Genomic DNA, 19,835 nt, shown 5'->3' with positions numbered 1-19,835 from the left:
TGAGGGCCTGCATTCCCAACAGGAATTCCTGGGATTTTCTCTTGGACAGAGCAGGAATTCCCAGGATTTCCTCAGTAAAAGTTCCCGTTCCTTCGGCAGAACAGGAATTCCCAGGATTTCCTCTTTGGGAGAAAAGGAATTCCTGGGATTCCCTCGTTGGCAGGAGAGGAGTTCCTGGGATTTCCTCGGTACCTTTGGCAGAACAGGAATTCCCAGGATTTCTTCTTCAGCAGAACAGGAATTCCTGGAATTCCCTCAGTAAAAGTTCCTGTTCCTTTGGCAGAACAGGAATTCCCAGGATTTTCTCTTTGGGGGAAAAGGAATTCCTGGGATTCCCTGATTGGCAGAACAGGAATTCCTGGGATTTCTTCTTCAGCAGAACAGGAATTCCCAAAATTTCCTCGGTAAAAATTCTTGTTCCTTTGGCAGAACAGGAATTCCTGAAATTCCCTCATTGTCAGAACAGGATTTCCCAGGATTCCCACATTGGCAAAACAGAAATTCCCAGGATTCTCTCTTGGCAGAACAGGAATTCCCTGGATTTCCTCAGGGATTCCCGGGATGCCCTCACTGGCAGAACAAATATTCCCAGGATTTCCTCAGGAATTCCCGGGATTCCCTCAGTACCTCTGGCAGAACAGATATTCCTGGGATTTCCTCAGCTCCTTGCTGGTTTGGATGTGGAATCCCATGAAAGATTCCTCCATTTCCTCCTTGCAGCCAGAGTGGAGGAATTCCAAGAATTGCTGGAAGATTCCCGTCCATCTCTTCTCCACTGGGAATTCCTTGAGGCCCAGCTGGCTGGAAAACAACACAGGATTGTGATTTTCCATGGTCTTCCCAAATTCTTGCGGATTTCCCCCTCAAATATGGGAACGTTCTCTGGGATTTGATGGAAACACAGGGCGGGGAGAGCTGGGAATGTTTTCCTGGAGAAGGGAAAATTCCAGGGGCTCCAGGAGAGCTGGAGAGGGACTTGGGACAAGGGATGGAGGGACAGGTCACAGGGAATGGCTTCCCATTGGAAAAATGGGGATTTAGATGGGATTTTGGGAAGGAATTCCTGGCTGGGATGGAATTCCCAAAGAATCTGTGGCTGCTCCTGGATCCCTGGAAGCGTCCAAGGCCAGCTTGGATCCACCTGGGATAGTGGGAGAATCCATGGAATGGGATCATCCTTAAGCTCCATTCCCACCAAAACCATTCCCAGATAATCCTAAATGGATTCCATAAATGGGAATTCCTAAATGGGAATTCCATAAAAACCCTTCAAGTCTCTTGTCCTGACAACAAAAATCCTTTGGGGGAAAAAAATTCCAGATGCGTGGGACACAAATAATCCGGAATTTTTGATTTCCTGCTCCATTCACTGCTGGATACTCCTAAATATTCCTATTTAAGATTCTTGATCTCCTCAGAATTCCTGCAGAAAAGCTGGAAAAGAGTTGAGCGACCACTCCCAGGAGCTGCTCCCGCCTGGATAGCTCAGGGAAAAGGAATTTCCATCCCACAGATGCTCTGAGTAACTGGGAATATTTTAGAGGGGAAAAAAGATGGAATTGAACTGGGATTTGGGAGGGGAACTGGGATTTGGGGGGAATTTGGGCTGGAGAGCATCAAAACATCCATTCCTCCTTCCCAATGGGAATTAATTCCACAAAAATCCCAGGACTGCAGTCCAACATCAATTCCCTGCTTCCCTATTGGAATTAACCCCAATTCCAGCATTTCAGTCCAACATCCATCCCTGCTTCCCTATGGAATTAACCCCAATTCCAGGATTTCAGGAAGGCATCCATTCCTGCTTCTCTACGGAATTAACTGCATCAGAATCCCAGGATGGCACTAAAAAAATCCATCCCTGCTTCCCACATGGAATTAATCCCAGGATTGCAGTCCAGCATCCACTCCCTCATTCCCACATGGAATTAATCCCAGGATTGCAGTCCAGCATCCACTCCCTCATTCCCACATGGAATTAATCCCAGGATTTCAGTCCAATATCCATCCCTGCCTCCCACCGCACTGAACCCCCCGGGCTCCATCCCTCCCTGTCCCGTTGCCCATAAATCCACACTGGGATCAATTCCCAGGAATTCCTGCGGGGCTGGATGCGGAGCATTCCCATGGCCTCCCTTCCCGAGGATCCCATCCCCAGGACCCCGTTCCCAAGGCCCCGTTCCCAAGAATCCTCTTCCCAAGGACCCCATCCCAAGGATCCCATTCCAAAGACCCTGTTCCTGTGGATCCCATTCCCCAGGATCCCAAGGATCCCATTCTCAGGATCTCTTCTCGAGGATCCTGTTCCCGAGGACCCCAAGGATCACGTTCCTGAGGATCCCATTCCCAAGGATCCCATTCCCCAGAATCCCGTTTCCGAGGACCCCCTCCTTAGGATCCCATCCCAAGGACCCTGTTCCCCAGGATCTCATCCTGAGGACCCCGTTCCCCAAGATCCCAAGGATCCCCTTCCCAAGGATCCCATCTCGAGGATCCCGTTCCTGAGGACCCCAGGAATCCCCTTCCAGAGGATCCCAAGGATCCCCATCCCGAGGACCCCGTTCCCCAGGGCCCCATTCCTGAGAATCCCCTTCCCAAGGACCCTGTTCCCCAGAACCCAGTTCCCCAGGATCCCATCCCAAAGATCCCAAGGATCCCGTTCCTGAGGGTTTCATCCCCAGGATCCCATCCTGAAGATCCCCTTCCTGAGGATCCTGTTCCCCAGGACCCCGTTCCCAAGGATCCCATCCCAAGGATCCCATTCCCGAGGACCCCACGGATCCCCTTCCTGAGGATCCTGTTCCCCAGGACCCCGTTCCCAAGGATCCCATCCCAAGGATCCCATTCCCAAGGACCCCAAGGATCCCCTTCCTGAGCACCCCATTCCCAAGGATCCCATTCCCAAGGATCCCAAGGACCCTATTCCCCAGGACCCCAAGGACCCTAAGGACCCTGTTTCCCCAGGACCCCATTCCCCAGGACTCCAAGGATTCCACTCCCCAGGACCCTGTTCCGAGGCACCCCAAGGATCCTCATTCCCCAGGACCCCAAGGATCCCTGTTCCCCAGGACCCCGTTCCCCAGGACCCCAAGGATCCCCGTTCCCCAGGACCTCATTCCCCAGGAACCCATCCTGAGGACCCCAAGGATCCCCATTCTCCAGAACCCCGTTCCCCAGGACCCCAAGGATCCCGTTGTTCCCCAGGACCCCATTGTTCCCCATGATCCCATTCCCCAGGACCCCGTTCCCAAGGACCCCAAGGACCCCGTTCCCCAGCACCCCACTCCCCAGGACCCCAAGGATCCCACTCCCCAGGATCCCAGTCCCCTAGACTCCGTTCCCCAGGACCCCAAGGATCCCCATTCCCAAGGACCCCGTTGTTCCCCAGGACCCCGTTGTTCCCCGTGATCCCATTCCCCAGGACCCCAAGGATCCCCATTCCCAAGGACCCCGTTGTTCCCCATGATCCTATTGTTCCCCAGGACCCCGTTGTTCCCATGGTCCCGTTGTTCCCCATGGTCCCGTTGTTCCCCATGATCCCATTGGTCCCCATGGTCCCGTTGTTCCCCATGATCCCATTGCTCCCCATGACCCCATTGTTCCCCAGGACCCCGTTGTTCCCCATGATCCCGTTGTTCCCCATGGCCCCATTGTTCCCCATGATCCCGTTGTTCCCCATGATCCCGTTGTTCCCCATGGCCCCGTTGTTCCCCATGGTCCCGTTGTTCCCAGGATCCCATTATTCCCCATGATCCCGTTGTTCCCCATGATCCCGTTGTTCCCCATGATCCCGTTATTCCCCATGATCCCGTTGTTCCCCATGGCGCCGTTGTTCCCCATGATCCCGTTGTTCCCATGGTCCCGTTGTTCCCCACGGTCCCGTTGTTTCCAGGATCCCATTATTCCCCATGATCCCGTTGTTCCCCATGGTCCCCTTGTTCCCCAGGACCATGTTGTTCCCCACGGTCCCGTTGTTCCCCAGGATCCCATTATTCCCCACGATCCCGTTGTTCCCCATGGCCCCGTTGTTCCCCATGATCCCGTTGTTCCCATGGCCCCGTTGTTCCCCATGGTCCCGTTGTTCCCCAGGACCCCGTTGTTCCCATGGTCCCATTGTTCCCCAGGACCCCGTTGTTCCCATGGTCCCGTTGTTCCCCATGACCCCGTTATTCCCCATGGTCCCGTTGTTCCCAAGGACCCCGTTGTTCCCCACGGTCCCGTTGTTCCCATGATCCCGTTGCTCCCCAGGATCCTGTTATTCCCATGATCCCATTGTTCCCACGGTCCCGTTGTTCCCCACGGTCCCGTTGTTCCCCAGGATCCCATTATTCCCCATGATCCCGTTGTTCCCCATGGTCCCCTTGTTCCCCACGATCCCGTTGTTCCCATGATCCCGTTGTTCCCCATGGTCCCGTTGTTCCCATGATCCCGTTGTTCCCCATGGTCCCGTTATTCCCCATGATCCCATTGTTCCCATGGTCCCGTTGTTCCCCAGGACCCCGTTGTTCCCATGACCCCATTGTTCCCCAGGACCCCATTGTTCCCCGTGGTCCCGTTGTTCCCCACGATCCCGTTGTTCCCCATGGTCCTGTTGTTCCCATGATCCCGTTGTTCCCCACGGTCCCGTTGTTCCCCATGGTCCCATTGTTCCCCATGATCCCGTTGTTCCCCAGGACCCCATTGTTCCCCACGATCCCGTTGTTCCCATGATCCCATTGTTCCCACGATCCTGTTGTTCCCCATGATCCCATTGTTCCCCATGATCCCGTTGTTCCCCATGGTCCCATTGTTCCCACGATCCTGTTGTTCCCCATGATCCCGTTGTTCCCATGATCCCATTGTTCCCATGGCCCCGTTGTTCCCCAGGATCCCATTATTCCCCACGATCCCGTTGTTCCCAATGGTCCCATTGTTCCCATGGCCCCCTTGTTCCCCATGATCCCATTGTTCCCCATGATCCCGTTGTTCCCATGATCCCGTTGTTCCCCACGATCCCCGTTGTTCCCCACGATCCCATTGTTCCCATGATCCCATTGTTCCCATGGTCCCGTTGTTCCCCACGATCCCGTTGTTCCCCATGATCCCGTTGTTCCCCATGATCCCATTATTCCCCATGGTCCCGTTGTTCCCCATGATCCCATTATTCCCCATGGTCCCGTTGTTCCCCATGGTCCCGTTGTTCCCCAGGATCCCATTATTCCCCATGATCCCGTTGTTCCCCATGATCCTGTTGTTCCCCACGATCCCGTTGTTCCCCACGACCCCATTGTTCCCCATGGTCCCGTTGTTCCCCATGATCCCATTGTTCCCCATGGTCCCGTTGTTCCCATGATCCCATTGTTCCCATGGCCCCGTTGTTCCCCACGATCCCGTTATTCCCCATGATCCCGTTATTCCCCATGATCCCATTGTTCCCCAGGACCCCGTTGTTCCCCATGGTCCCGTTGTTCCCCATGGTCCCGTTGTTCCCCACGATCCCATTGTTCCCCATGGCCCCGTTGTTCCCATGACCCCATTGTTCCCCGTGGTCCCGTTGTTCCCCACGATCCCGTTGTTCCCCATGATCCCGTTGTTCCCATGATCCCGTTGTTCCCCACGATCCCATTGTTCCCATGGTCCCGTTGTTCCCCACGGCCCCGTTGTTCCCCATGATCCCATTGTTCCCCACGGTCCCGTTATTCCCCATGATCCCGTTGTTCCCCATGATCCCATTGTTCCCATGGTCCCGTTATTCCCCACGATCCCGTTATTCCCATGATCCCGTTGTTCCCACGATCCCGTTGTTCCCCATGATCCCGTTGTTCCCATGATCCCATTGTTCCCCAGGACCCCGTTGTTCCCCACGATCCCATTATTCCCCATGACCCCATTGTTCCCATGATCCCGTTGTTCCCCACAATCCCGTTGTTCCCATGATCCCATTGTTCCCATGATCCCATTGTTCCCCACAATCCCGTTGTTCCCATGATCCCATTGTTCCCACGATCCCGTTGTTCCCATGGTCCCGTTGTTGTTCCCGCTCTCACTCCGGCTGCCTGTGGGGCTCGGGGGCCGTGCTGAGCACGCCCTGGGTGCTGAGGCCGCGGCCGCCCCGCGAGCTGAACGTCCCCTGCAGCACGAAGCCGTTGGCCAGGGACAGCTTCCCCTGCAGAAAGAGTCACAAATTTAATCAGAATTGTGCATTCCACGCATTTTTAATCAAAAATTAAACTATTTATTTCTATTTCTCAATTATTATTAAATTCCCTTTTATTATTGAATTCTCTATTATTAAATCCCCTTTTTGTTATTAAATTCTCTATTAATTGTGCAATTCCCTTTTTATTATTAAATTCCACAGAGCCTTCTCTGAGGAAAAAATTCAGAATTATAAATTAAATTAAAAACTATGAATTTTATTAGTTTTTAAATTAAAAAAATTACTTAGTTCAAGTTCTCTGTGTCAATTCTATATTCAATTCTCAATCATTATTCAATTCTTTGTTGTTAAATTCTCTATTTGTTATTAAACTTTCTATTATTAAATTCCCATCTATTATTAAACTCTCTATCATTAAATTCCATTTTTATTATTGAATTCTCTATTTATTATTAAATTCTCTTTTATTGTTAAATTTTGAAGCGCCTTCCCTGCAGAAAAATCTGGAATTAAAAATTAAGTTAAAATTTTAATTTAAAAAAATACTTATTTCAATTTCTTAACATCAATTCTCTATTCGATTCTCTATTATTATTAAATTGTTTGTTATTAAATTCTCTATTATCAAATTCTCTATTATATAAATTTTCTATCATTAAATTCTCTATTGATTATATAAATTCTCTGCTGATCATTAAATTCTCTATTATATGAATTCACTATTATATAAATTCTTTATTATTAAACTATCATTAAATTCTCTATTATTACATAAATTCTTTATTATTAAATTTTCTACTTATTTTTAAATTCTTTGTTATTAAATTCTTTATTTTTTAAATTTAGTTATTAAATTTAGTTATTACATTTTATATCCTTAAATTCTTTATTTATTATATAAATTCTTTATTATTTAATTCTCTATTTATTAAAAAATTCTTTGTTATTAAATTCTCTATTAATAAAGTCTCAATTATTAATTCTTTCCTTTTAAATTCTTTCCTTTTAAATTCTCTATTTATAATTAAATTCTCAATTATTATTCCACTCTCCATCATTCAATTCTCTATGAATTATTCCAATCCCAAACATGAAATCCAACTCAATATCCCAAATCTGGCTTGGAATTCCAGCCAGAAAAGTGGGAAGCACATTCCAGCTGCACCTAAATCCTGGATTTCTCTGGATTTGCCACGAAATCCAAACAGGAATTTTGGAGGGAGAATATCCCAGCACTGGAACCAACCCCTCAAAATCCACCCCAGAGGTTTCCCAGGGATTCCCAGATTCCAAGGAATTCTTGGATTCTCCACCATTTTCTCAGCCTGGAATGTCCTTGGAGGAGGAAGGTGATGACAAATTCTTCCTCGGCTGCCAAAGCTCGTTAGCATTAATTAATGAGCATTAATTGTGCCATCTCCCAGAATTCCTGCCAGGCTCATCCCAGATTTCTGGAAAACTCGTTTTCCCTGCCCTGGGGATTTTCTCAACCCTTTGGAACAGGAATTTCTGTTGGAATCCAACCACAAAAGCTGGGACGTGCCAGGGCAGGGCCCGGATTGCGAAATCCCAAATTTCCGCTGCCTCGGTCACGGCAGCTCCGGGCTCTGCATCATTTCCTGTGGCCCCAAAGCCTGGAATGGTTTTGTTTTAAAAATAAAAAAGGGATCTCAGGTGCAGCTGCAAAGCTGCAAAAAAACCAGCAAAAATCCCAAAAAAAAACCTGATAAAAACACTCAAAAAAAAAAACCCACAAACTAAAAACTCAACCAAAAATGTCCCATAAAACCCAACTAAAAACCCCCCAAACCCCCCCAAAAATCCCAAAAACTCAACCAAAAATGTCCCATAAAACCCAACTAAAAACCCCCCAAACCCCCCCCCAAAAAATCCCAAAAACTCAACTAAAAATGTCCCTTAAAACCCAATCAAAACCCAATAAAGAAACTCCAATAACTCAATCAAAAATATTCCATAAAACCCAACAAAACCCCCCAAAAAAAGAAAAAAAAAATCCCAGAAACTCAACCAAATGTGTCTCGTAACACCCTAATAAAACCCAAGAAAAAAAAAAACAACAAAAAAACCACAACAACAAAAAAAAAAACTCAACCAAAAATGTCCCATAAAACCCAATGAAAACCCAACCAAAAAACCCCAATAACTCAATCAAAAATGTCCTTTTAAAACCCAATTTAAAAACCTAAAAAAAGAGAGAAAAAACCCCAAAACGTCAACCAAAAATGTCCCATAAAACCCAACTAAAAACCCCCCAAACTCCCCCCCAAAAAATCCCAAAAACTCAACTAAAAATGTCCCTTAAAACCCAATCAAAACCCAATAAAAAAACTCCAATAACTCAATCAAAAATATCCCATAAAACCCAACAAAACCCCCAAAACAAAAGAAAAAAAAAATCCCAAAAACTCAACCAAATATGTCTCGTAACACCCTAATAAAACCCAAGGGAAAAAAAAAAAAACAAAAAAACCACAACAACAAAAAAAAAACTCAACCAAAAATGTCCCATAAAACCCAATGAAAACCCAACCAAAAAACCCCAATAACTCAATCAAAAATGTCCTTTTAAAACCCAATTTAAAAACCTAAAAAAAAGAGAGAAAAAACCCCAAAACGTCAACCAAAAATGTCCCATAAAACCCAACTAAAAACCCCCCAAACCCCCCCCCAAAAAATCCCAAAAACTCAACTAAAAATGTCCCTTAAAACCCAATCAAAACCCAATAAAAAAACTCCAATAACTCAATCAAAAATATCCCATAAAACCCAACAAAACCCCCCAAAAAAAGAAAAAAAAAAATCCCAGAAACTCAACCAAATGTGTCTCGTAACACCCTAATAAAACCCAAGGGAAAAAAAAACCCACAAAAAACAAAAACTCAACCAAAAATGTCCCATAAAACCCAATGAAAACCCAACCAAAAAACCCAATAACTCAATCAAAAATGTCCATTTAAAACCCAATTTAAAAACCTAAAAAAAGAGAGAAAAAACCCCAAAACGTCAACCAAAAATGTCCCATAAAACCCAACTAAAAACCCCCCAAACCCCCCCCCCCAAAAAATCCCAAAAACTCAACTAAAAATGTCCCTTAAAACCCAATCAAAACCCAATAAAGAAACTCCAATAACTCAATCAAAAATATCCCATAAGACCCAACAAACCCCCCCCAAAAAAAGAAAAAAAAAATCCCAAAAACTCAACCAAATGTGTCTCATAAAACCCTAATAAAACCCAAGGGAAAAAAAAAAACCAAAAAAAACACAACAACAAAAAAAAACTCAACCAAAAATGTCCCATAAAACCCAATGAAAACCCAACCAAAAAACCCCAATAACTCAATCAAAAATGTCCTTTTAAAACCCAATTTAAAAACCTAAAAAAAAAAAGAGAGAAAAAACCCCAAAACCTCAACCAAAAATGTCCCATAAAACCCCTTCAAAAAATCCCATAAACTCAACCAAAAATGTCCCACAAAACCCAAAAAAATCCAACAAAAAAACCCAGAAAACTCAAATAAATGTGTCCCATAAATCCAATAAAAAAAATCAAAAAAGAGTAAAAAATATCCCAAAGCCTCAAGCAGAAGTGTCCTGAAAAACCCAAGAAAATAAACCCCAAAAACTCAACCCAAAAAACCCAAACCAACCAAACCTGAAGTAAACAAAACATGAAAATGCCAAATTCTTCTCAAAATTCCCAAAATCTCCAGCTGCAGCTTTCCTTCTGTGCTAAACATTCCAGAAATTTGGAAAATGGGGGTTTTATAGGAAGCTGGGGGAAGCGGAGCAGGAAGGAATAAAGTTGGGAGATGAATCCATGGAAAATTCCCGGAGAAGAGGGAGGAAATTCCAACCTTTCCAACAAATGTCAGCTCCTCCGTGAAGTTCCCTTCGTAGACGGAGTCGTCTTCCAGGAGCAAAATTCCTGAGCCCTTGGGATGAAAGGAAAGGTCAGGAATTCATGGAATTAACTTCCCACCCGGTCCAATTGATCCCAGAAAAATTGATGGGATGCAGATTCCAAGATTTATTTTTTTTTTAAAGCCAAACATCATCTTTCAATGTTTGGGGGAAGCTCCAGGGAAAACCCACAGAGAGGGAGGTCAGGAAACTCGGAACAATAAAATTATTCCATGGATTTTCTATGGAAAAGGAACAAAAAACCAGGAAAAGCCACCAAGGATTGCCACAGAGTCAAACTCGTGGTGCTCCCAATCCTGGGATATTTTAGGGAATTCTTTGGGAAATGATTCCAAGAAAACGGCAACTGTGTGGAATTCCCTGTGGGAAAGGGATCCAGAAGGATCAAAATCCAAGTCCTGGCACAGGAGGCATCCCAAGAATCCCTGGAAAATCCCAGAGCTTTGGCAGTGTTGGGAATAGGCCCATTCCATGGGAAATTATTCCAGGGAATAATTCCTGTCCATAGGGAATTTTCTGTCCACTGGGATTTATTCCATAGTTTAAACCCAAAGGTTTCTTCATCCCCAAACCAACTGGGATCACTTCCAGAGCTGGAATATTTTCCTCTGGAATGAAAACACCCCAAAAAAAATTCAACCAAAAATGTCCCATAAAGCCCAATAAATAACCAAAAAAAAGGAGAAAAAAAATCCCAAAAACTCCATTAAAATGTTGCATAAAACCCAATAAAAAACTCCCAAAAAGGAAAAAAAAAATCCCAAAACCTCAATCAAAAATGTCCATAAAACCCAATAAAAACTATTTTTCCCTGATTCGGGAAGTGGGAATGGGGTTGTTGGGTTTTTTTTAGGGTTGGTTTTTCTTAAGGATGTTTTTATTCCAGTACCAATTCCCTTTGCTTTCCCACCAAATTCCCAACGTCCCATGGACTGGACAGGTGAATTGCCACTGGAAAAGTAAGGGTTTCATGATTTCCAGGAAATATGGAATGTTATGGAATTCTTGGAATGGCTCGGGTTACAAGGGACTTTCAGGATCCATGGGCAGGGATCTCCCACTATCCCAGGGTGCTCCAACCTGTCCTTGGACACTTCCAGGGACCCAGGGGCTGCCACAAATCTCTGGGAATTCCATCCCAACCCCTCCAATCCAGGAATTCCTCCCCAATATCCCAAAAATCCCTCTGGAAGGGGAGAATGAAACAAGACTTAACCAAGACCTTGCTCTTCCAAACCATGAAAATCATGGAAAATCCTGAAGGGCCCACAAGGATCCAAATCCAACCCCTGCCCTGCACAGAGATCCCAACAATCCCATCCTTTCCTGGAGAGTTTTCCAAACATTCCTGGAGCTCTGGCAGCCTTTGGAATGTGCCCATTCCCTTGGGAATGTCCATCCTGAGCACCCACTGGGAGCAGAACCTCTCCCTGATCTCCAACCCTCCGTGTCCTCCGGGATGAATTCGGGGATGAAACCTCAGTCCCGCCCTCGGCGGTGGATTCCCCATCCCAGGGATTCCCAGATTCCACGGGAATCTCGGACTCACCACCATTTTGTCCACATGGAATGTCCTCTGGTAGCAGAGCCCTGACTGGGTCACCACGATGCCTTCTCCATGTCTGTGGTCATCCAACCACATCCCGATGTACCTCTCCCCTCTGCAATGCAAGCAAATCCCAGGTCACGGATTTTTCCGTTTTCCCAGCTCTCAATCCATCGGCTTTGTCCTGCCCAGGGTGATTTTTCCTGACACATCGCTCCAGGCTGGATGTCCCACACAAACCGAGCTCCGGGAATGTTTTCCAAGGAATTCAAGCCTTACATCCCCCCCCTCATCCATCCCAAATCTCCAGGGTTTATCCCACCAAACCCAAAGCTGTCTCATGTCATGGACACATTCTATGAAAAATCCTTTCACCAGGATCTTTTCTCCTGAGAAGCTGGGAAGCTTCAGCTTCTCCATGTTTTGGAATGTGACTTTGAGAATCCTTTACCCAGCGTGTGAAACTGTTTTTACCTGACGACCAACGACAGCTGGGGTTATTCTGCTGAAACTATCCTTGTATTTTTGGCAAAACAAAGCTCTCCGCACTTGTTAAGGCCAGCATGATAGTGGGCATTATGGCTCTGTTGGGAGTATTAATTTTGCCGTGGTTTTTGCGCGTGCCTACAGAACACGGTGCAAAGGATGGTATCTGCTGCGTTTAACCAGACCACGCTTGTCCAACAGAAAAACAGGGGAAGTGTGGAGAGCCTTGTGGGCAGCTGGCTGGCTGAGAAAGGGCACACAGACATGATACCGCTGGATAAGGAACAAGGAGGCAAATCTGGGATTCAGCAGTCAGTGTCCAACCACTGACAAGGACATTGTGCCCTTGGTGCAGCAACAGGAGAGAGGAGAGGATCTCTTGCCAAAAATATGAGGATAGTTTCAGCAGAATAACCACAAGAATGTAGAAGCAGTAACAAAATAACCATAAGAATATAGAAGTAGGCGTGGTTGGCCGATAAGTAATTAACCAATAATGAGCTCAGCTTTGCAATATGTATGAGCCTCATTAACACCAATATTAATATGTGTGAACCATCAATAAAGTTCGAGGCTTGCTGATCACTCATATTGAGTGCTGCATTTCCCACAGACAGCCCCACCTGTGCCGAGGCTGCGAGCAGTCACAGGATTTTATTGCCATTCCTTTCTATTCCTTGCCAGCCTTTCTCCTGTTATTTTAGTGTATTTTTAATACATCATTTTCTTTTAATATAATATAATATATAGATCATAAAATAATAAATCAGCCTTCTGAAACACGGGGAGTCGAGATTCTCGTCTGTTCCCTTGTCGGGGCTGCCTGCAAGTTCAGCAGTCCCACACCTGAGATCCATCCCACCTTTACCTCTCCTTGTCCTCCCAGACTCCGTATCCGTTCTTTCTGTCGTTTTCCCACTGTCCCGTGTATTTGAAGGGATGCTCAGCCGAGAAGTTCTCCAGGATCCCAAAGCCTTGGCGCACGCTGTCCTTGAAGTAGCCCTTGTAGACCAGGTCATTCCCATACCTGCAGGAAGAGGGATGGAATTCCAGCCTGGGAATATCTGACAGCTACTCCTGGAGTAGAAAACCAGGGAAGCAAGGAGACCCGGCTCGTCCATCTCGAAATATTCCAAAGATTTTTCTGACAGTGCTGAATTTGGATCCTTGTTTGCTGTTAGGAATGTGCATCCCTCAAACCAGACATTCCAGAGCTTCCCAAATTATCCAAGGACTCAACACATGGGCTTGGAGCTGTCCTGGGAGAGGCCACTCAGGCCTTGACCTCTCACCAGCCTGGGCACAGGAAGCTCTGGTGAATCCAGGCTGGAAAATCGGATCCATAGGAAGGAGGCCAAGCCTGGATCCAGCTCTTTGTGGTGGCCACCAGCCCTTCCCTGGATTGGTCCCTCTGGGAAGAGCAGCTCCGAGAGAAACGAAGGAGCAGAACATCCAGGCTGGAGGACAGGCCTATCCCAGCTGGAATGTTGGGTCTGTCCTACTTGGCATGAGAAATCAGGGATAGGGATGAGCAGGAACCAGGGGCAGCCCAGTGTTCCCAGCAGCCAAAGCATTTGGGGTGACTTCGGAGGAGAAAATTCCAGGGAAACCTCAGAGCCACTTCCAGGGCCTGGAGGGGCTCCAGGAGAGCTGGAGAGGGACTGGGGACAAGGGATGGAGGGACAGGACACAGGGAATGGCTCCCAGTGCCAGAGGGCAGGGATGGATGGGAGATTGGGAATTGGGAATTCCTGGCTGGGAGGGTGGGGAGGGGCTGGGATGGGATTCCCAGAGCAGCTGTGACTGCCCCTGGATCCCTGGAATGCCCAAGGAAAGGCTGGAGCAGCCTGGGACAGCAGGAGGTGTCCCTGCCCATGGAATGGCGTCATCCTTAAGCTCCCAAACAATTCTGGAATTCTAAACACCCACAAAGCGTTTCCAGACCAGGCCGCAAAGATTTCAGGGAACATTTCCCACTCCAAACCCCTGGAACCCGCCCTGGATTTTACTTACTCACAGATTCCGTAGCCCCTCATCTTGCCCTGGTGCCAGTGGCACTTGTAGCAGTCATAGCGATCCTCGGAGCGCCGCGGCACCAGGCAGATCCCAAACCTGCCGGGGGCACAGCGGAAAGGTCAGCATGGGAAAAAGAAAAAAAATCAACGTGGAAAACAAAGTCAACGTGGAAAAAAAAGTCAACGTGGAAAAATGGCAATTCCATTGCAGTGGATGAAGTTTAAAAACCAATTTGAATTCCATGGGATTGGGTTTCTCCTGTAAAACTCCTCATTTAAGTGAGATTTGTTAAAGGATCTAAAAATAACTTTGAGACACTTCCTAGGAATAAATTTCCCATGGATTTTGGGATTTGGGATCAGGTTCCAGCTGGATGGAAATGTCTGCACTGACAGCAGCAACTCCATTGTAGCGGATGAAGTTCAAAAAACCAAGGATTGTCCAAATTCCCAACGTTTATGTGCTTGGATCAGCCCTACCTGGGACACTTCTCCCAGGTGCCACTGGACCAAAGGAAAGCTCATCCCTTTGGGAGCTGCATTCCCAGATCCTGATCCTTCCTTCTCCAGAGTTTCTTTCAGTGCTGTTTTCCCCCTCTTTCCCCCTTTCCCATTTTAGGGGCTGAGTTAAACGTTCTGGGATTCCCAACACAAAGCGCTCAGGATATATTTTTTTCTCCCTTGGAAAAATGAGGAATCCTAAAGTCCTATTTCCAATAAAATTGAGATAAATAATACTTGAATTTCATGGATTGCTTTCTTAAATCATGAGGAAAAACTCATTTAAGGTTTTAAAGAGACCTAAAAATAACTTTAAGACACTCCCTAGGAAAAAAAATCCCACAGATTTTGGAATCCGGGATCAAATTCCAGCCCCGGGATCAGTCAGTGTCAGTCCCCTCCCTTCAGGCTCCAACCTCTGGCAGGAACCATTCCCTGTTTTTCTTTTCAAAACAGGGAATATCCCGTTTTCCAAGGCTTACCCGTGCTCCAGGCCCTCCTGGAAATCCCCGACGTAGTTGCGTCCATCGCTCCACTTCAGCGTCCCCCTGGAACCCAAGGAATTCTCTCACAAGGGACATCACAACATTCCCAGATGGAACAGCACCTGCTAAAGCCCAGCCTAAATATTTAGGCCGCCTTAGATGGAGCTTGGAGTCCTGTGGAAGGTGCCCGTGGCAGGGGAGTGGAATTGGATTTTTCCCAAAGTTCTTTCTGACCCAAACCATTCCCAGAATTTATGCCAAATATCCAAAATATTCCTCGGAGGGCAGAGACACAAAAGGCAGCCCCAGGCCTTGGTTTCCAGCAGGAGGATTTAATCCCATAATGTTTTCCTGCTCTGGGCTGAGTGGGAAGAATCCATTCCATTCCCTAATCCCAAAAGTATTTTCTGGAGGTGCTGCCTCGTGCCTTTAGGACCTTGCACCTGATCCTGAATTAATTACAGGGATTGATCCAACGGGAGCTCCTGCCTGGCCCATCCCCGTGGACACGGTGACACCACAGCCTGGAATTCCAGCGGCTCAGCCACCGGGAAAGCACAGAGGGAAACCATTCCCAAGGGATCGATCATCCCATGTTTTGTGGGGGCTGGAAAAGTGATTCCAGGAGGAGATCCCACAGCAAGGAGAGCCGGGAATGGGCAATGCCAGGGAAATTCCTGCCCGGCCGCGCCCGGCTCCGGAGCGATTTCCCTCCCTCCCGGAATCCCGCTCCACCCACACCCACTGAGAGCTTTAATTCCGGCCTCATCCCAGAAAATCGCATCCCTGCACATTCCCCAGCCGGACACAATGGAATTACAAAATCCTGGAATGCTTTGGCTTGGAAGGACCTTCAAGATCATCTCATCCCATGGGCAGGGACACCTCCCACTGTCCCAGGGGGATCCAAGTGTCCAACCTGGCCTTGGGCACTGCCAGGGATCCAGGGGCAGCCACGGCTGCTCTGGGAATCCCATCCCAGCCAGAAATTCCTTCCCAAATTGAGCTTAAATGGATCTTGAGCTTGGAATAAAAGCAGGGAATTAGGTTGAGGAAATATCAGGGATTTGAGGAATTCTGAGCTCTTTCTGGAGCTGGGGGTCAAGGCTTTGGAATCCCTCAGGAATGGTGGAATATTTTCCCTCCACACTGATGCCAAGCTCATCTGTTTTACCTCAAAATCCCAACTGGAACAATTCAAAATCATGGAAACCTGGAATTTTTGGGGTCGGATGGGATCCTAAAGAACATCCAGTTCCAACCCCATGCCAGAGACATTTCCCTCTCTCCCAGGGTGCTCCAGCCGGGCCTTGGACATTCCAGGGATCCAGGGGCAGCCACAGCTGCTCTGGGAATTCCATCCCAGCCCCTCCCCACCCTCCCAGCCAGGAATTCTTTCCCAACATTTAATCCAAACCTCCTCTGGGTTGGTTTGCCAGGGGATGGCGCAACACCAAAACCGTGAGGGGGTTGTTTGACTTTCACCCAGGTTGTTGTTTCAAACACCTCCACGAGAGTGGCTCTTTTCCAAGTTTTCCAGAGGATTGGTTGGATGTGTTGGCAATTTCAATATTTTAATTTTAATTTTAATTTAAATTGAAATCTCCTTTGGCTTTGTGGGTCTGAGTGGGGAAAGGGGAGCAGCCAAAGGGGTGAGGGAACAGCTGGAGCTGGGCCAGGTTGAGGTTGGATTTTAGGGAAAAGTTCTTCCCCCCGAGGGTGTCGGGCACTGAACATTCCCCAAGGAATGGGCACATTCCCAAGGCTGCTCCAGGAGTTTGGACAGGGTGGGGTTGTTGGGATCTGTACAGGGCTTGATCCCTGTGAGCCCTTCCCACTCAGGATATTCCCTAATTTCCTGTCTGCTCCGGGCACAAGGATGTTCAAGCCACATCTGAGTGGGAGTCTGGCCTTCTCCCAGCCCAGGTCACCTGAAATTCCAGGACAGGCACTGGAGGACTCTGGAATTCCAGGACAGCCAGTGGAGAGCACTGGTGTTTTTGCCAAAGAGCCCAAATTCCCACTCCCACAGCTCCGCTCCCGTGCTCCTCCCTCGGAAACCCCAGAGCGGCCACCAAGGCCAGGATGCTGCTCTGGAACCTTCCAGCAGTAAAATCACAGCAGAGGAATTCCAGGAGTGGGAAGGGAACTCAAATCCAAGGAATCGAATGCCTGAAGTTCCTGAATTCTGCCAGAAATTTCCTGGGATGCCTCACCCGAGTCACTCCATGGGGCAGGAGAGGTTTGGATTAATTCCAGTTTTCCAGCCCTGAGGCAGGAGGGAACAAAATCCTGGAGATGGTTTTGAGGGAGGGAAGGTGGGGATGACCCAAAGGTCTCCTGCCCTGAACTCTCCTTTGATGCTGTTCCAGGGCTCGGCACGATCTCTTCCATGAAATATTCAGGATTCAGTTTTGGACTTGGGGCTGGAACTGGATCCAAATCCCTTCCAAGCCATTTATATTCTGGATTCTTTCATCGTTTTAAGGCTCTCTCAAAGTGAGTCTCTCTCCATCCTTTTTGCTTCCAGAGCAAACTGTGTAAAACTCATGGGAAATAAAATTTCCCAATGTTTTGGTGGCTGAGGAGCTTGGTCACATTCCAGGTTTCTTCCCCAAAATAACCAGAGTGTTCTCTATCCTATGTCCAAGAAATTTTGGTCGGGAACCTTTGATTTACAGACATCCCCTCGCTTAAACTTGGATTTACTGAACAGTTCCCAATATTCCCACCTGAGCTCCTTTTGGATTTAAGTTTTTCTTAATTCCTGGGATAAAAGTTTGGATGTTTCAAGTTTGGATAAAGTTCAAAGAGATTTTGCTGGTGGAGAATAAAATAAAACAAATATAAATAAAATATATAAATAAAATTCTCCCCAAAGGGTTTTTATTGGGGATTTTCCTCATCACGAGGGTGAGATTTTCATATCCCAGGCTGAGACCTCGATTTTAGGCCAAGCCTAAATCCTAAGTAGAGGCACCAGCTCGTGTAGCTTCAGGGTGACCAACATCACGTTTCTGGGGCAGCCTTCAGGATTTAATCCATAAACCACCAATGAGACGCCCACAAAAAATCCCAAGTTTTAGAACTCAGGCTTTGCTAAACCTGCTCTCCAGGCCAGAATTCCCTCTGGGAATGAGTGAGGCAGGAATCAGAGAGCCGGGCCTGGATTCACATCCACAGCATCATTAAGGATCAAATTTTGACCTTATTCCCACCCTGGAAGTGCCCAAAAAAGGAGCAGACCCGTGCTGAGGTGGTTGAGTGACCTTGGAGATCATTCCCAGCCTTCACGGAAATGCCAAACCAGCACTTCCAACCTTATTCCCGCTTGGAAAAGGTGCCCAAAAGGTTCCTTACTTGCCATGGAGCTTCCCCAAGAGCCACTCGCCCTCACGGGTGTGGCCACTCTGAGCCTGCCCAGAAAAGGAGCAGCCCCTTCATGATCTGTTTGAGTGACCTGGAGAGGTTTGGGCTGACCTTGGAGATCCTTCCCAACCTCCACAGAAACTCCAAACCAGCACTTCCAACCTTATTCCCGCTTGGAAAAGTGACCTAAAAGGTTCCTTCCCAGAGCCACTTGCCCTCATAGGTGGCCCCCCTGAGCCTGCCCAGAAAAGGAGCAGCCCCCTCATGAGTGACCTGGAGAGGTTTGGGTTGACCTTGGAGATCATTCCCAGCCTTCACGGAAACTCCAAACCAGCACTTCCAACGTTATTCCCGCTTGGAAAAGAGGCCCAAAAGGTTCCTTACTTGCCATGGGGCTTCCCCCAGTGCCATTTGCCCTCGTAGGTGGTTCCCCTGAGCCCATCCAGAAAAGGAGCAGCCCCTTCATGAGTGACCTGGAGAGGTTTGGGCTGACCTTGGAAATCTTTCCCAACCTTCACAAAAACTCCAAACCAGCACTTCCAACGTTATTCCCACTTGGAAAAGAGGCCTAAAAGGTTCCTTCCTAGTGCTTCTCGCCCTCATAGGTGGTTACTCTGAGCCTGCCCAGAAAAGGAGCAGCCCCCTCATGAGTGACCTGGAGATCTCTCCCAGCCTTCACAGAAACTCCAAACCAGCGCTTCCCAACTCTCTTCCCCCACCTGGAGAAGGAGCCCAGGAGGTTCCTTACTTGCCATGGGGCTTCCCCCAGAGCCACTCTCCCTCGTAGGTGGCCCCGCGGAGCCGTCCCTCCATGCGGAAGACGTAGGTGAAGAAGCGGCGGGACGGGGCCTCGCTGCCCTCCCCGCTGCGGCCCCAGAGAGGGAAATCCCGCTTCCCGTTCAGCGCCTGGCGCACGGCCTGCTCCAGCTTCCACCTCCACACGGCCTGTGGGCACGGGGAACGGGGAATGAGCACAAACCCCTGGAAAACCAACCGGAGACAGCCCCGGGAAAGCAGCGGGGAGCTTGCGGGTTCCCGTCAAAGCCCATCTGCAGCTTCCACAGGGGTTCTCCTCCTGGAAGGTGGATACTGCAGCAAGGCACAACAGCTGTGAGGGAGGAATCTCCACTTGGATGTTAAAAAAAGAGGGAAAAATTCCACTTGGATATGAAAAAAAAAAATAAATAAATACAAATTTCAAGTTGATTTGCCTATGGGATAGGCCTGTTCTTCAGGCAAAGCAGTAGGAAACCGATGGGTTCCCACCAACATTCCTCACCAGCCATCAACTCTGAGCCACCTCTGGCCATCTAATCCAGGATTCTGTTGGAAAAGGGAGCCAAAAATCCC

The 19,835-nt window shown here is 47.9% G+C and overlaps 1 protein-coding gene across 3 annotated transcripts in view; it reads right to left on the bottom strand.

Moving 5' to 3' along the window:
* Positions 1 to 19,835, bottom strand: part of ALS2CL (ALS2 C-terminal like) — a 48,313-nt gene that overhangs the window by 16,073 nt on the left and 12,405 nt on the right. For all 3 annotated transcript variants that reach the window (XM_077182983.1, XM_077183080.1, XM_077183030.1), the window contains exons 10-17: positions 19,234 to 19,430; positions 15,114 to 15,179; positions 14,129 to 14,227; positions 12,984 to 13,142; positions 11,633 to 11,744; positions 10,017 to 10,094; positions 6,027 to 6,145; positions 628 to 801 (exon numbers count right to left, since the gene is read on the bottom strand). In XM_077182983.1, the coding sequence (XP_077039098.1) occupies positions 628 to 801; positions 6,027 to 6,145; positions 10,017 to 10,094; positions 11,633 to 11,744; positions 12,984 to 13,142; positions 14,129 to 14,227; positions 15,114 to 15,179; positions 19,234 to 19,430 (1,004 nt within the window). The remainder of the gene's footprint in view (positions 1 to 627; positions 802 to 6,026; positions 6,146 to 10,016; positions 10,095 to 11,632; positions 11,745 to 12,983; positions 13,143 to 14,128; positions 14,228 to 15,113; positions 15,180 to 19,233; positions 19,431 to 19,835) is intronic.

The sequence above is a fragment of the Agelaius phoeniceus genome, chromosome 1 (assembly GCF_051311805.1).
Source record: "Agelaius phoeniceus isolate bAgePho1 chromosome 1, bAgePho1.hap1, whole genome shotgun sequence".
NCBI classification, from domain to species: domain Eukaryota; kingdom Metazoa; phylum Chordata; class Aves; order Passeriformes; family Icteridae; genus Agelaius; species Agelaius phoeniceus.
This window is presented reverse-complemented; position numbering and strand designations above follow the sequence as displayed.